At 43.1% G+C, this 18,110-nt stretch overlaps 1 protein-coding gene across 1 annotated transcript in view; it reads right to left on the minus strand.

Annotated features, from left to right (window-relative positions):
* Positions 1 to 18,110, minus strand: part of MYO5A (myosin VA) — a 98,580-nt gene that overhangs the window by 54,199 nt on the left and 26,271 nt on the right. Inside the window, exons 4-5 of the mRNA XM_050978369.1 lie at positions 16,952 to 17,096; positions 658 to 814 (exon numbers count right to left, since the gene is read on the minus strand). Coding sequence (XP_050834326.1) covers positions 658 to 814; positions 16,952 to 17,096 — 302 coding nt within the window. The remainder of the gene's footprint in view (positions 1 to 657; positions 815 to 16,951; positions 17,097 to 18,110) is intronic.

The raw sequence follows: 18,110 nt of genomic DNA on the forward strand, positions 1-18,110 counted from the left end.
AGAACAGATGCCCTGAAGCAGGAGGAATTGTACATGTCCTCTCAAAGCCTATTGCCAGCACCTGCCCTCCAAAGCCTTGGGACCCGACTACAGTTGGTTACAACAATTTCCAGAACTGAAACATGAGTCTGAGCTAATTATAGCAAAATTATGTCTTCCAATGTGTTTTTTTTTCCTCTGAAAAAACAGTGTGCATCCCATGCAACTTTGTTTCTTCAGTCTCTCTCACCTAATTTTATTTCCTAAAATTCAGCATTTGCTTTACTTCCTTTCAGAGTACAATCCACTGTGTGATGTACATATTTGGTGGGTGAGACAAACAGCTTTATCCTCTTTGGATACAAAACCAGTCTTCTCCAACTGCATTTGGCCAGCAGTCTGGGAACTACCAGTTACAAAGCTGAAGAGACTTCAAGTAGCATTCCCATTAAAATTACCTTATGTGAAATATGTTAACAATATTGAAACATTACCTCCCACCTTCTCTCAGTCTTTCATAAATGACGCCTAAAGCAACTCCTTGTAAATGAATTAAACACAAACTTTTAATGTATATTTAGAAATGTTTTTAAGAGGTATGGATTGCTCTCTCTATGGAATGTTTGTCCCAGCAATGACTGCAGCTGGAAGGTGGGTTTGGAGCAGCAGCTCTCTTACCTCCATGATGGGGTTGGAGGCCAAGACCTTCTCCTCAACATTGGCTTCGCTGGCAGATCCACTGACCGTGGCAAAGTACCTCATGGCATACTTGGCAGAGACAGTCTTGCCAGCTCCAGACTCCCCACTGACAATGATTGACTGATTCCTCTCATCCCTGGAACACAAACACACGTTAGTTCCCAGTGCTCTCTCGAGGACACTCCTTTTCTGTGCCCCCAGTTTGACAGCATCCCCTCCACCACGATGTCAGCAGTTCAGCACAAGGTGAGTGCAGGGGGCAGGCACAAGGCACTTAGCCACAGAGCTGCCTGGCTGGCCTGCCTGCCACAGGATGCTCCTCCAGGAGGGATGCTGCTCTGGCAGCCCAGCCAGCCAGCAGAGCTGCTTGGAGAACCTGGCTACAGCAAGGGATGTGTTACTGCTACTCACTGCATGCCTCTGCAGCTACTTCTGCCCAGAGTCTGTGCTACAGGGCTCCACTAAATTGTCAGTGGTCATTAGTAAGGGTCATGAATGCCATCTTACAGAGGGAGAAATCAACAGCAGAGTCAGCCACAGAAACCTTTCGTCCCTCTGCTCTAATCACCAGCTTATCCCAGAATTGTTCTGAATCTGAAAAATTCAAGCATGGCTGTTCAGGATAGAGGTAGCAGCTCTGGACTGAAGACAGCTCCTTTGTTATGGAAAATTTTCTTCTCTTGAAAAAAGATTAATTTCCATTTGGCCCTAAAACAATTTTCTCTCAACTCAGAGAGAACTCTGTGCATAAACCCAACTATATGAGTAAACAACACATTACAAAACACAGAAATTAACATTAATAGAGCCTGAAACTTTTAAAGACCATGTGTGCTTTATAAGGCTTTTACATTTTCAAAGCAAATGAAGTTTAAAAAAAGGTATTTTGAAGTATTCCTATGAGTTGGGTAAGCTTAATCCTGTTTTACACACTAATGTGAAAAGAAGCAAAAGGAGGACTAAAACTTTTCCCCAAAGCTTCACAGAGCTGGGGCTGGAACACAGAGAGCAGAGCCAAGGTACAGACCAGGCTGTCCAGCCCAGGAGCTGTGAATGACATTTCAGGCAGCACAGTGACAGTCTGCAGGGCCTGCCAGTGGCACCAGGAAATGCCGTGCAGGGAAATCAAAGACATGCATGGAAACAATACCTGTGGTTTCTGCAGCCTAAAGGCCTAGCAGAGGATCTGGATGCTGTTTCTGGGATGAGAAAAATACCCCTGCTGATGAAATAATGAAGCTACCTATCAAGCACATATAAACTACATGGGTTCCTTTTCTGTGTTTGGCCTGCCCCCCTTGGTCAAAAATGGGTGATTTTGTCTCCAAGAGGTGTTATGAGTCAGGCTTAGGAGCACATTGGTATCCCAGCACAGAACCAGCCCCAGATGGACAGGACTGTGTGTGTGCCCCTCAGCATGGCCTCTAATGCACCGTGGCCCCAGAGGCAAGAGCCCCCCCCCCCTCCTCCTCCTCTCTCTCCCTCTCCCAGGATGATGCCAATGCCTGTGATAACCCCAGAGGTACCTCAGACACCTGGGGTGCCTGGCCAGGCATTCCCAGCTGGCAGAAGAAGGGTGACCAGCTGTGTCTGCCACCCTGGAGCTGAACACCATTCTCATCACATCCACTTGGTCTCCCTGTGCTGCTGTGGCCTTTGATGGAGCTCTGACCACCTCTGATCCCCTCCCAGGGGGGACTGGGGTGTGTGGTCAGCAGCACAAACATCACCCACACCAACTGGCCTCTGCTGTCCAACCCAGCCCATTTAGGTCCAGCAGATTTGGGGGCACTGCAAAGTGGACAAGACCCACAGTAAGTGCTGAGTGGAGCCCAGTGAATCACCTGTGGCACAGGCTCTGGGGAACAATCACTTACAGACCCTGCTGCAATGCTCAGGCTCTCATTCTCCAAGAACAATGCCAAGCTCTCAGCACAGCTCCAGCACCACTCTGTGCTGCTCAAAGCCACAGGCTGAAGGAGCCTCTCTCACTCATCCCTGGCAGACCAAGGCAGTATCTGTCCATCCAAAGTACCAGTTGAGGCAGACTCCCCACATTTTGGTAAAAAGAATTTACTTGGAATGGCTGAGCACTGCTTTAAATTTAATAGCAAAGTGTTAAGAAGATCAAAGCAACCTAATTTTATGTTCTCAACTTGCATGTAGCACATGCAATAGGTGTGAATGACTACAGCTCAGCTGTCACACTGGTGCACACCAAGCTGTCAGTCTCAGGGACAGCCATGGGATGTTCATCTCATCACCCAGGCTGGGAGCCAGCTCCCACAGACCCCCTGCCCCGTGCCAGCCTTGGCCACAGGGCTCATCTCTCCCTCTGATGAGACTTCAGGAGACAGTGGCCACCAAGCAGGATCTGCAGGGAGGTCTGAGTGCCTGGGATGGCTTTAAGTAACAAGTAAGATTTCCAGTGGAAAATGAAGGAGAAACACTCTTGTTTCTTCCCCATTCCCCCTCACAGAGCTCACCTGTGGTAGACAGAGGTGTGTGGGAGAGAGCCTGTGGCTGAGGAAGCTGCAGGAGTTTTATGGATCCTCCTGCTCAAAGAGAGCAGCAGCAGGATGCAGGAGATATCCAAGAAAATCCCTTTAAATGCTCATCTAAATGGGACAACTACTAACAAACAACTTTCCTCTCCCACAGACGGTTCCTGCAGTGAGTCAAAACCAACCACTCCTGCATAGGATTGGCACCATTCTCTCTTCTCTCCTCCTGTGCTCTTTGAAATAGAAAGAAGAAAACCCCATGCCATTTGAAAATATGAAACTTCTGGTCTGATTGCAGGGACTGCCTAACACAGGAGACAGGCAACAAACCAACAGGCTTCTCATTTGTAGATCACCAGTTGTTTCATGTATTAAATATCATTAAATATATGAATTCTGAGGAAGCTCTAGGAAATGGATCCTCTGATGGTTAACATTTTTTAGTTCCCAAAGTACCAAAAGCTTTCAGAAAACCAAGGAATGCAAACTCACACAGACTTCTGACAAAACTGCCAATAAAAAACAAGCTCTTTTGCCAAGAAAAGACATGGAAATAAAGGTGGCTCATTCTTACTGCCACATTTCTGAAGGACATGTGTGGGAGCACGGAAAACACACACTGGTTTTGCAGTCCTTAGTCTCTTCTCAGGAGTTCCATTTTTACAAAGACAGTAATGAAAAAATGAGTTTGAAATAATTTCTCCTTAAGAATACTGTTGCTAATTAGCCAGAGTTTCTTTCCCCCATGTCATAAGATATGAAGACTTCTCTTCTCCTCAGCACACACTCATGTGCCCAGGGATAAGGGATCCATTATTTCACTCCTGTCTGAGCACTCCCATCCACACTGCATCCACTGGCCTGGAGGAGAGAGGCTGTGCTCTGTGTGAGCTGCAAACCTTGCTGCTGTCCCTTCTGCAGGGACTTTGGGGCAAACAAAGGGCTCCTCAGTGTCTGCAGCAGTGTCCCCTGCCAGGGCTCCATCCACACTCAGGGCTGCTCTTGTCTGCCCCAGTACATCAATCCATTGTTCTGCTTTAACACACTGCACTGGCCATCCTCTAGCATACAATTCTGTGTGCTGCTTGCCAGAGAGAAAGGAAAACACAACAGAACACCCCAGACCACACAGGGCACTGGAAGGGGAAAGGACAGTGTAACACAACCCAAAGAGCAGCAGGGCATGAGCTCTTACTGCCACAGCCCCTTGGCTCATGCACATCCTTGGAGCACTGCACCTCCATCCAGCCTTGGACAGGCACAGGGAGCTGTGCCAGCTCAGCAGAATGCTCTTCAACAACACACAACTTTAAAAAAGATAAACAAACACCACATTAAAAAGGAAAATAACAAGTAAACCAGCATCAAAGCTCCTTGGATGATGTATAAAATGTCATGAAAATTATTTTTTTTTATGATTTGGTATAAGCAGTGGTCTAAAGAACAGCCTCTGTTTATGTCAAATGAAATTTTCATAATCAGGCTGTGCTCAAAACAAAATTTAAAAGACCAAAACAAAGGAATAAAAATGCCCAGAAAACAAAAGTGACACCACCCAAGTTCTTTCTCAGATATATACTACACCTTTAGAGTTATTTTTAGTTAAATCCTTAGCCCCTGACCTTTGACCTGACATTTTGAGTACTTAACATGTTGCCAGTCAGAAAAAAAGCTATACTTATAACTTTCACTGAAACATGTAAGTAGGGCAACAGCTTTATGTGTGACACCTCTTTGCAGCCAGATGCCACATTTTATGCAATATTTCATCTTCCTGCAGTTTTTTCCCTGCATAAAACACGTAAATAGATGATTTTAAAATTAAGATTACTCCTGAATGGAGGGAACATTTTAATTATGCTTTTGCAAAGAGAAATGAGGAAGAGCAATCTGGGAGATGAGGTGGAGGAGTGCTCTTTCCCCCAAAGGCAGCTAGCAATCAGATCCCAGCACACAGAACTGCATCACTGTGATGCAATATTAAGCCCAATTATCTTGAAAAGACAGGACTGAAACAGTTTGACTGGGAGCAATTTTCCACTCATGGAAACACCACGTTATGTTCAGGATCACATTCAGCTTCTGCTGCATCTGAACAGCAGAAGAATAAAGAAATGACAAAACTACATCAAAAGTGCCATTTTAAGATGACAGGCCCAGACACTTCACGAGCTGAAATGTGAAATGATGGGCTGAGATTGCTTGCAGCAGCAGAGGATTTGGTTCAGACCTCTTCTGTATAAATTCTCTCAGGTCTACACTTTGGGAATCATGGGAGGGTAAACAGCTACTTCTTGATAAACACAGGAATGAGGACACACCATGCAACACCTAAGGGGCAATCTAAGGCATTCTCTATCACCAAAAATAATGCAGAGCCATCTTTCTGCATAGGCTGGTAACTTTAAAAGGTGATTTTACTTCATCTACAAAATTTTGTTGACAGGCAATATGTTTGTGAGGAAATTCACTGTCAGAGTGCCAAAACTGAGAAGATGCAGTCTTACCTAGTTCCTGGAAGCTCGAGATTACAGCCTACATAGCAACAGGGGCTTCTTGTGCTTTGAATAAACATTGCAAAATTTAACACTGAAGATAGCTCCTGCTCAAAGAAGGCTCAGCACTGAGGAAGAAAGAGTGCTGCAAACTGCCCTGAGATACTTCACATACAGAAAAGGGTTTTGCAGGTTATGAATGAAATGGCAACACACAAGAACCCAGCAAGTGGTTTTAAAAACATCACCTTGCTCTCAAGAGGTGAAAAACCCCTTTGTTGAGGATGTGCATGTATCTTAATGCAGTGCTTTTAACAGCACTGGCTACTTTAAATTTGTACTTTATAGAAATGTACAGCAGATGCTCTCAGAAGAGCTCAGTGTGGAGGAACTGCTCCTCTCATGAGGGCACAGCTGACAGATAGACTGGAAGCAAGAGCAAGACTCACTGGGCACCTCCAATTTGTACAGAGTGCTGCAACAACACTGAGCAACCACTGACAGCTGTCATGACCCAGGACAGCTTGGAACAATTTCAGTTGACCCAAGGAAAAATTGAGGCAAAAAAGGAAAAACCAGTGCAAGACCTGAAACATCAAGGTTGATAATATTTTTCAAATAATTTTCAAACAATTTTATTCAAAATTGCACCCACCTAAGCTGCTTCCCACAAAAACCAAACCAGCTCACTGCACCAAAGTCATCACTTCCACAGCAAACTGTCCAAACACATCAGGATAATCAAGACACACAGACTAAAAAATCCTTACAGACAACTCTGTTTACCTTCTTATTCTGTACCAACTGAAAATCTGTCTCTGAAACAGGAAGACTAAAAGTTAAAAACCTCTCTGTCAATAAGCATTTCAGAGAGGATTAAAGAAGCCCAAAGCTTTTTTGAATCATCAAAGCACAACACTTTTTTGGTGGGTTTTTTTTGCTTCCTGATGCATTGGATGTATCATTTGATCCTGGCTTTCAGACCCATGACTCCACAGCAAATAATGTTAAATACATGTATATAAGCACACCCCCCACACAAACATCAACTTGGGAAAACAAACACAAGGAATACAGAATTACTGACAACAAAAGGAACACAGAAATTATTGACATCAATCTCAATACTCCTGTCAATCCATTCATACCCAAGCTATCAGCATCTCTCTCTGGAAAAACTGTATCATTAACAGTTGATTTGAAAAGATTCTGATATGGACTTGCCTGTGATGAGCTACTTCAAAGCTGAATGGTCTCCATGCCATAACCCAGATGAGCTTGGCAGAAAAGATCAGAGTGCAATGTTCTTAATATATAAAGAAGAAAGCAAATAACAGGGCAATTTAATGAGAAGAACATTAGTACTTAGGTTGCCTTTGATCCTAAATCTTTTATGTTTGTTAACCTTCAGGACACTGCCAAGGTGCTGATGTTTTTAAGGAAGCTCCTTCTCAGGGTGATTTAAAGGCCACCACCTCCAGGACATCTTCTCTCCTCGCTGCCTCAGTGCTAAAAGGTTAATTAATTAAATCTCCTGGCTTTTCTCTTTTTTTCTCCCTTTTTTCCCCTTCCCCTTGTGGAATTGCTAGTGCTTTATTATTTTCTTTTGGAATAACAGGTTGAGGTTATGGGTAAGGGCATCAACCCCACTGTATATGATAATTTCATTTTTATTTGACTCAAAACAGCATAGACTATTGCTAAAGACCTGATGCTGTGATCTTCAAAACTAAAATCCCCTCCTGCATGAATGCAAGTCCACAATAAATAGCTTTGATTTAGCAGTGAGAGTTTGGTCTTTATCTCACTAATGTTCCTCTGCTGCAGTTCTGTGGTGATAAGACAGACTTGTAAGGCTGAAATTGCTTTACATTTTTAAAACAGTGAATTTTCAATGATCAAAATACCTGGCAAGCTGCCAGGGAAGGAACCTGTGACTCAGGGAACTCTTGGGAGAGATCCTGTTCTCACCCACACACAAAGTACCACCAACACCAGTGTGCCCATCAGAGACAGAGAGGAGCTTAGTGCTGTGCCATCCTACAGCTGAATTATGTGAGCAGGAAATCCAACCCAAGAAAATGACTTTAACACTGATGACATTGCTGAAGGGTCAGAGAGGAGTTGTCCTGAAATTCTGGCAGGTTTGAAGTCTTGCTGCTCTTTCACCAGCTGCAGCTCCTCTAGAGACACAGGATCAGCTAAGGACCAACAAAAACTTAGTTTAAGCTTTGTTTCACCCCTTAAAGCATTTCTAAACCTCTCAAGGATACCTGCACACATATGCAGCTGACATGATTTAGTGTCTCCAGCAGTATAAACAAAACTCTGACCAATGTAAACATCCTATTTTTGCAATCACTCTCTCAGCATCCCCATTGTATATTTGTGACAGCATATGGCCAAAATAACCTGTAGTATCTACAGTCAGAATATTCACAGGTCTTTGACAGCATGACTAAAAATCTGTTTAATAATGATTGTTTCTCTCACCATGAGGCACTGGTAACAAAGCCAAAATAAATGAAGTTTACCCAATGTACTTAAAATAAATCAGTGTGAAAGTGCTAAATATCATTGTAACTTTATATATATGTTATTTATTGATGTTCCCAAATAACTTAGAAGTACTGCTGTTATAGGAATCACAGAATGAAAGAATAGAAAAATACATCTAATACTCCACATATTCCAAAGAGCTCATTCAGTCTTGGAATAATTATCCACAGAAAAAATGTTGAACTCTTTTCTTGTGAAACCCAGCAGAGTTCAGCAGGTATCAATATACAGCCAAGAGTTCTCTGCAGTACTGAATGTTTTGTGAGCTTCACAGAAAGAAGCTTGACTAACTCCTTAAGAAATTTAGGAAGGACCTTCCCAGCCCCAGGTGGCTAAAGGCAGCCCTGTCTCCAGGGTCTGGCATCTCCCAAGGCAGGAAAGAGCTCTGATGCACAGCTGACAAATGCAGGCAGAAGAATAAAGCACCAAAAAGACAAACCCATGGTATAGGATGAATAAGGTTTTGCACAACTCATCTGAAGGCTCACTAAATATGTCTGATTTCAATAAACACTGAAATAAATAATGTTTCCTAAAATTACCCGTGACTGTAAATTTGAAACCAAACCATAGCCACATTTTTTTTTTTTTTTGCAGGACACTCCTCACTTTCAGCACACAATGTGGTTTTGGAGTGACACAAGGATTTAGCTTTTTCTTGCAGAATCACCAGCCTGTGCTCTCCTCAAGAGCTGCCCTCCCAGTCCCCTGCCACAGTAGGTCCCAGGTTCATTTTTTGGGCAGCTGCGCTCCACTTTTCTGTGATGCTCCCACTGTTACAATTACTCCTTTTTCTAGAAGACCAAAATTGCTTCTCCACTTATCTTAAAATAAAAGGCAGCTGTAAAACCCAGCAGTGCTGGGAGGTTTAACACAAGTCAATGCAATAATATATTTAGCTTCACCTTTGCCTAAGGGCAGTGCTGTGTGGCAGCAAACAAGGCAGTGCATGCTCAGCTGCACTCCTCCAGTGCAAAGGCCTTTGAAACTCAGCCCAGGGCATGCAGCATCTGCTAGAAGCCATTATAAAACCTGGCAACTCTACAAACCCAGGATTTGCTTTTCAAACAGAAGTAATTTAACTGTTCAATAAATAAATAAACAAACAAACAAGAATCCATTCAGCAGTTTTCTAATGCTCTTGGACTGATGGAAAGCAGCAGCAGCCAGCTCTGGGCTGCCTTCCTGGCACCTCTCACATCGAGGGCAGGAGGCAACATATTGCCCTTCACCAACCTTACAAATAAACTATTTAAAACTCAAAGTTCTTCACAGCCTTAAATAAATTGTTACCCCCTGTTTCTGGATTTGGCTAGTGGCCTCCTTAAAATGGGAAAGTTCCCCTGCTTTATCCTCTTACATTCCAACTGCTTCAAGCCCACGCTGCACAAGCACACCTTGCCATTTTCTCTGCAGCTGCAGAGCTGCTCTCCTTGAGGGGTCACCTTCCCTGCAACCAGGCAGACCTGGTAAGAGCTCTCCCTTCACCCCTTAGTGTCCCTCCTGCAGTGCTGTTGGAGCAGCAGGCACAGCCCCTTCCCCTGTGCAGCCATGGCACCGCGGCGCTCCCCAAATTCACCTGCACTGGCACATCCCAGGGGTGCAGCCTGACACTGACCATGCACTTCTTCCACCCTCCAAGGGCTGGTGTGTGGATTCACAAGGTAACATCTGGAAAATACCCAGGGTGTGCAGAGAGCTAGGTAAGCACCAGGGATGATTGCCAGAGTGCCCTGAACCATTCTGTAGCGACGTGATGGGCAAAGAGCAAAAGAACTCAAAAGAAAAAGTGAGTTACAAGAGCTTTGCCCCAGAAGCAAGCACACAACAGCAGCCACATTTCTGTGTCTGTTCCACCTTCACACACTGCATCCATTTATTCTGACCACCTGGATCTAACATGCTCTGGCCTGACACATCCCAGTCTTCACAGATGCCACACATTAACAATTCAGAGAATTCTTCAGCTGCAACCTTGAGTCACAACAATTGCTCCTGACTAAGCAGTTAATTCCTAATTAATTCTTTGTAAATGCATTCACTTTTAATAAGCATGAAACATCAGTCCAATAAACCATGTTCTTTAATCTCATTTCTAAATATATTTCCAGTTTAACTTGTTTATTTTAAGCCTAACAGCATTTCTCACTGGCATCTTTAGCTGCTGGAGAAAAGAGGATGTTCTGAGCACAGGGTCAGTGACAGGAACCTCAGCTGGGACCAGCTCTGGGCTGATCCAGGCCTGGCCACAGCTCGCCACCTCTGCCTTGTCTTCTACACAAGCAGAAACTGAGACTCCAGTATTAGAGGAGACAGGCTCTGGTAGGGCTTGTAAAGTGCCTGGAAGACAGGGAGCCCTCAGTGAAAGCAAATGTTATTAGGAATAGATGATACCTGGCACAGAGACCACTTAATGCTGCAGGAAAAGGGTGGCATGAAAAATGCAGCTCATTTGCTCATTTTTGTACACTGAAAGCACTGAACTGAACTCCACTGTCAGTTACATACCCTATTGTCACATGTTTTATTGTCAAGCTGGTGTCACCAAGTCACCAGACATGGGACCAGGACTTCTGATTCAGGGGCTCTAAGCTCTGTTTTTGCCACCTTGGTGAACTTACCAAAGCTGCCCTCCCAATCCCCATGTCTGCTCCAACTTATAAAATGGAAACAATGATGTTGATCTCTCTCCCAAAGTTAAGAACTTTGGCATCTGCTCATCAAACATACAAAGCAAAGGTGAAATAATATTATTATTCACAACCTGAATTCTCATGAGTCTGTTCTACCTGTAAACTCAACCACTCCAAAACAGCCCAAGTTCTCAAGAATCTTTGCTTCTCTTCAACAACAGCTTGGTAAAAACATTCTGCAGCACTCTCATAATCAGAACATGTACTTTTTTTTTTTTAATTAACAAAATGCATCACTTGCCATTATAATTACACCCAGGAAACCCAGCTCTTGACTGTAAAAATGTCAAAAGGTGAAAAGATAATGAATTGTCAGTAACATCTCTGAAGACACACAAATGAGGAAAACTGAGGTCAGCACATGACAGATTGCACTCCAGAGGGGCACAGAGATGAGCCAGCACTCTGCAACTGCTCTATCCAGGGATTAGTCAGAGGTCACTCCTGCAACAGTTTGGGAAAGCTCATTGCTTAGCTGCCAGCAGGACACCTCATGTGAACTCCAGCTCCCAGCTACAACCACACTTAACCCTTCTGCTGCCTCCAAACAATCCCTGCTGGGACAAGGAGTCCCATATGTTACACCAAGTTGATTCCCCCATGCTGCACCAGTAACACCATAATAAAACGTCAGGCTCCAAGTGTAAGAAATTACTCCAAAATAATCCCATCAGAAAGGAAGACTTTTCCCTTTGTATCCAACAACAGGGGCCCAGAAATGCCCCCTCTTTCCAAGGCAGTGGAGGATGGCCACTGTGCGTTTGTCCAGCACCCACCAGAGCAGGCTCTCATTCATAACTGGATGCAGAGCTGGGACAGGCTGTTAACCATCCCTGCCATGATGCCTTTTCTGCCAGGGGAAAATACTGTATCCATTTATCAGGCACTCAGAATCAAAGCAGCAGCTGTTCAAATGTGCATTTTTATAGGAGGACATCATCTTGGGATGCCTGGGATAACTGGAGACTGTCAGCAAAGATGCTTTCAAAACACCTACTCAACAGCTCACCAAGCTTCCTTTTGAACAAAAAGTGATAGAAAAATATCTTCCTGTAGGTGAAAGCCATCAGACACACAGAGAAAAGCTGACAAAACAGAGAGGCAGCCTGCTTATTAAATGTAACTTAATAAAAAAGCTACACAGTACCACAAAATAAATCACTACACTTTGTCCAAATAGAAAAAGCAAAACTTTGGAATTGATGCTTTAAACACTGTTGTTTTCCACACTGCCATTCATTAAGGTTTATATGGATCTCATCAGTATGCAATTCTGTTTGCAGAGGTTACTTTCAACTTAAATGATGCTAGACAACTTCACTAATTAATCAGAAGAAAATCTCAAACTTAATTTATTAAATTGAACTTGCTGTATCTGTCATCAACCACGAGTAGGATGGAGCAACAAAGTGCTGATAAAAAAAAAAACATTATCTTAATTACTGCAATATACCATCACTAGGCAGGGGAAAGAATCCTGTGAAGGAGTGATTTTTCCCTAATAATGTTAGGGAACTGATAATCATAAGTCTCATACATTAATGCAATTCTTAACAGTTTCAAGAGTATAATCATCAACACCTTACTGCAAACCATAGAGTTAAAAATGTATTGAATATTCTATTGAATATTACAAAGAAAATGCGATGCACCTGCTGAAGGTTGTGATTCCTACAGAAGTTGTAATTGAAAAAAAAAATAAAATGTTTGGCAACTAAAGCTTTGCTTCAATTTTCATAGTTACCACAGAGGGGTAACTAAAGACTGAACTTGGGTTTTGTTAGCAATTTGGAAAGACTGACATACAAAGTGGCATACATTGCAGCTCAAAGGAATCAACATATGCAAACACCCACATGCTGACATTGAGGTTTATATTTCTGGGACAAAAAAATATTCTTCAATAATGATTTTCTTCCTTCTACATCGCTCATCTGCCTTAACCAGCCCCAAGCCTGTAATATTCACTCAAATGGAGTGAGCTATCCATGGACAGCACACTGCCATGGCTGAGGAGAGCCCTGGAGTGCAGGTCCCAGCTCTCCAGCTTGTCAGAGCTGCACCTACAGATCCACTCTGCACAAAAACCACACGGACACGTCCCCAGCCAAATGATCCTGCTCCCTCCCACTGGGACAGTCTTTGGACAGAGCAGGAGATCTGCTCCAAACCCTCACAGTCAGACTCATACAGCCCAAACCAACACAGGTACCGGTGAGGATGAAGCACTCAGAGCCCTAAGCCTAGCACACTGTAGGTGCAGCTGTAGAACTAGAGCATTGCTTATTTTAGGCACAGCAGAGGAAAGCTGTCAGTCTGTGCTGAGCAGCAGGAGATGGAGAGAGAAAAGGAAAAAGGTACAAAGACACAGATGACAGGGGAGGAAGAGAAGGGAAAAGGAAAGAAATAATTATCCAAAATGAGGTTAGTCTTAAGAGCTGTGCATGTTTTCCTGCACTGAAAAAGACAAGAAGCTACCAAGCAAACGTTACCCACTTATTTTACTGTTGGCTATGGGTAAAGATGAGCCATGCTCTCCCCCACTAACCCTCCACTGGAAACTGGTGACAGAAGTGCTGTAGGAAGAGGAAATAAAGAGGCCCAAACAGGCCCAGCACTGCCCAGCAGCATGTACCCCATCACTTGGCTCCCACTAAGCAGGAAATGCCACATGCAAAGGGATCTCTGTGTGCTGCTCTGCACTGCAATCAGCCCCAAGCAATTGCTGTGTATCATTTCTCTACCCAAGCCAGATGTGAGCTCCATCCCTGTCACTCCAGTGGGCAACACTTTTGCACTGTATTTTTTCTGAAAGCACAATGCAAATATTTAATCACTGGCTTTCCAGATTTCTGCCATGGGGCTTTTCTTTGGCTGAAGGAGGCTCCAGAGATCATTTAGTTAACCATGCACACGGATGGAGTTTCTCAGCTGCAGCAGATGAAGCAATGAAGCTGGAAAGAACAAACTCTAAATCACTAAATTATAAATTAACAAGAAGACCTAAGGAGTAAATATTTAGAAGAGCTCACTGAAGCCTTAAGGATAGGAGCATCATGGCTAATTATGCCAGTGATCATTTAAACACGGAGTTAGGAAAGATCAGAAACAAGAGAAAAATAAATCTCACCAATTACACACATAAATGCAGATTAATGCCATATGACTAGCTACCACATGAATATGCAATACACTTATTAAAATGTTAATACAGCAGTCACAGACAATCTGACTTTCATTTTTAAACAGTCAGCTGCAGAAATGTAAAACTGGAGTTCGTTTTCTCTAACTTCATAATTCAGAAGTAAAAGGTGATTTGTTCAGAGTATAAAAAACATCAGTGAAGTTAAAGGGTGGGATTTAGTAATTGTAAGCATCAATAGAAAATTAAATTCAATGACCGAAACTGGTATGTTGTAATGACAGAATAAGTTCTTAAAAACAAGGCAAAAAAAAATCCCCAAACAAATAGAAAAGGAAATAAACATTGAAAAGCTAAAACAATTAAATTGTTAATTCAGTGTAGAGAAAGTTTTTTCAGTTGCATTGTGTGCCCAGATTTCATTTTGTAACTATGAAAGTACTGTCAGTCATAAAAGAATAACAAATTGTTTATAACAGAGACACAAAGTAATTAATTAAATAATTCACAAGGCTTATTTGAGCTAATCTCCATAGTCATACAATTTCTCATCATTTGTTCCAAAAAGGAACTCCTACCACATCTTGTTTGTTGTTATTCAGGACAGCAGAACTGCCCGAGGCTGCAGCGAGGGCTGCAGAGCTGAAGGTAATTAACGCAAGAAGGAGAAGCCACAGAGGAAACTCCAGCCAAAATCTCAGCCCCCCCCAGTCTGCCCAGCAGCAGAGAATGCCAGTGGTGGCACACAGACATCTCCATGGCACAGGATAAGCAATCTGGTATTCCAGCACCAGGAGGAGGCACGGCCGCTTCAGGCAGGGGCTAGAGTCGGCCAGTGGACACAGATCCCTCTCCAGCCTCTTACTTCCCCTGGTTAATGTTAAGAACAAAAACTCTGTGAATTTGGATGACAGCCATCACTGACTGTCATTTCAGACCACTGTACCAAGCCTCAGATCTAAAATAAGGTTAATAGAGGGACTTTTAGAGGGACTTGAGAACCAAGTCTGTTAAAACAGCAGTGATGAAGGAGACGTGAAGAAGATGTGACTACCATAACACACAGTTTTGCCTTTGTATTTCCACACCAGATCACAGAGCTATTTTCTGAGCAGAAAGGAAGTAAGGCAGATATCTCTGCCATTCAACAGTGTGGGTGTAGAACTGTCCTGGTTTCAGCTAGAATAGAGGCAATTTTCTTCCTAGCAGCTGGTGCAGTGCTGCATTTTGGAGTTCTGGGAATAATGCTGACAGCACAGTGACACCTTGGCTGGTGCTGAGCAGTGCTCACCTGCAGTCAGGGGCTGGTCAGAGTCTCATGCTCTGGCAGTGAGCAGGTGCACAAGGAGCTGAGAGGGAGCACAGCCAGGACAGCTGATCCCAGCTGGCCAGGGGATTCTCCACACCCAGGAACATCATGGCCAGGATATAAACTGGGGCTGATGACTGCTTGGGGAATGGCTGGGCATTGGTCAGCAGCTGGTGAGCGACTCCACTGTGCATCACTTCTTTTTCTTGGGTTTTACTCCTCTTTCTCTCTGTCCTATTCATTGCTAGTACTGTTGTTGTTATTATTTTATACTATTTTACTTCATTTCAATTATTAACCTGTTCTTACCTCAACCCATGAGTTTCTCTTCCCCATCCCAGTGAAGGAGGGAGGGAGGGAGGGAGGGAGGGAGTAAGCAAGTGGCTGCGTGGTACTGAGTTGCTGGCTGGAGTTAAACCAAGACAAGAGTATTTTTGAAACGCTGGCTCTTTTGCAATTACCCTAAATCATGAAATGTTGCACTGAACTGTTTTCTTTTGAAATTATCTATTACCTGGCTGTTGCAGATCCCTGTGTTCAGATGTGCACATGACAAACATTTTATCCATTCCGTTCATTTTATCCATTCTATCCATGTATTAGTCTAGTTCTTAAGACTCTTAAATGAACAGATAGCTGACTTCAAACATGAAGATTTTGTAACTTTCAGCCCATTCTCCCCTTGCCTCCTTCACCTGCAGTACAGCTTAAGGGCCATCACAAATAATCCAGAAATCTTTCAGTGATTAAATTAATCATGAGCTGTATTGCCAACAAGGAAACCTATACCCACAGCTTGAAGCTAACCAGTGAGGATAGCAGGAGCATCCTGCTAACCAAAGACCACACAGCAGCCCAAAAGACCTTTGTCCTAGAAATGAAATATTTCAAAAGCTCCCCTAACTGCAGGCTCGTGGGGCTAAGGGGAAGAAGTTCCTGCTAACCACTGCCCTTTGGTGACAAGCTCATTTTGATGCAACATCTAACAAAATGAGGATTTCCTGCACAGCTGTTGCAGTGTCCTTAGAGACTCAGTTTCCAGGCACTCTTTGCAATCGTCCCTCTGCTCCCTCTTAATTCCAGTCAACAACAGCCACAGGCAGATTACATAGCTGGGACATTACTGACACAACCAGGAGCCTATAATAGCACTCATAAGCCCAGTGATTTCTTTTCTCTTGTCAGAATGACACACAAACACAAACCAGCTGAGAACCTGGCCCTTTTCTCTTTAATAATCCACTGACGATTAAAAATACCTCTTTATTTTGGTAATCAAATGAAAAAAGCACAATCAAATAAAGCACTGGGCTAATTTTAGACCTAAATACTGACAAGATCTGTGGTAATTCCTGCTAAGTGTCAGCAGCCATGATCTCCACAGCATTTATAAAGCTTTACTGTTCACTAAGGCAACCCTTCCCCTTGTGAAATGCACTAAAACACAGGATAAAAGACAGACATTGCAAATGATTTCACAAGCTATAAATTAAAGAGAAAAGCATCAGCCAGAAACTTTGTTTTCTATTCCTCTCAGAAAAACAGTGACTTCAAGGCTCTGGTCTACAAACCTGGCCATCTGCTTGTATGCTTCCTCAGCCACTGCAAAGATATGTGGGTCCATATCCCCCATATTCTGGCCACTGTAGGCATTGATGATATCTTCACCATAGATAGGCAGCTGTTCATAAGGATTTATGGCCACTAAAACAATACCTACAAAGGAAATGAAACAAAAGGAATGATTAATAGTTGTTAAAAAAAAAACAAACCAGCAAAAATGGTTTTAATGTCAAGTATTGTTCTAATCTTTCTAAAAATGCTAAAGAATAAGGATCTGATATTACTGACTACAACAGATATTTATTCTGAATAAAGTTCTGCACACACAAAGTGCCACGAGCTTACTTCCACCCTGCTTTGGTAAACACATCAGGGACAACTTTTTACCTTTTCTTTCCATCTGCCTTTTCTAAAGTTAGCATGCACAATCCAAAAGGATTCAGAATGTGCAGACTTGAAATACTGCCTGTTCAGTGCAGTAACCCAATGCATGTGCATTGTGCTTCCCTGTGTTTTACTCTGAATTACACTGTAATTTGTGAAGTGTAACTACTGGGTGGTCTCACTGACTGCCAGCTGGGGTATGTGCAGTGTGTGAACCCTCCAGCTGCTGTGAAAGAATGGCATCCTCAGGTTTTGTAATAAACAACAATGTACAGACACAGTGTAATCTGGATTCCAGGGCACCTCTGCCAATCAGGCAGGACAGCCTCCTGGTCAAAGGCATCAAAAAACCAAACAGTAGATGTATTTCATAGGGCTGACACAGAGCAGCACCCAGCCACGTTAGAAAATTAGGCAATTATAGCCCTAGAAGGCACCAGAACACCCTCACCTGATACAACTGAGCTTGTACTTACACCTCCCACTTCCCAGTTTTTCCACACCAATTAAACACATACCTGGCTTTTTAAAAACAACTCATCACTACAGCACTTCTAAATTATTTTACTCTCCCTGCACAGGAAAACTTAAGTCTTATTTTCTACAAACTTCCTTACCACAAACAGTGAGACCTCAAATATTTTTGGGAAAATTTTCTTTTTCACGAGAAATGAGGATTGCTCTACCCACTTGGATAATCTGACAAAGCTTCCTTATAACTTTCTCTCCTGCAGCATTTACAACAGGTAGGGAAAGTTTATTTGCTCTGTGCAGGGGTGGAAA

This window comes from Serinus canaria, chromosome 10 (assembly GCF_022539315.1).
Source record: "Serinus canaria isolate serCan28SL12 chromosome 10, serCan2020, whole genome shotgun sequence".
Classification (NCBI taxonomy): Eukaryota; Metazoa; Chordata; class Aves; order Passeriformes; family Fringillidae; genus Serinus; species Serinus canaria.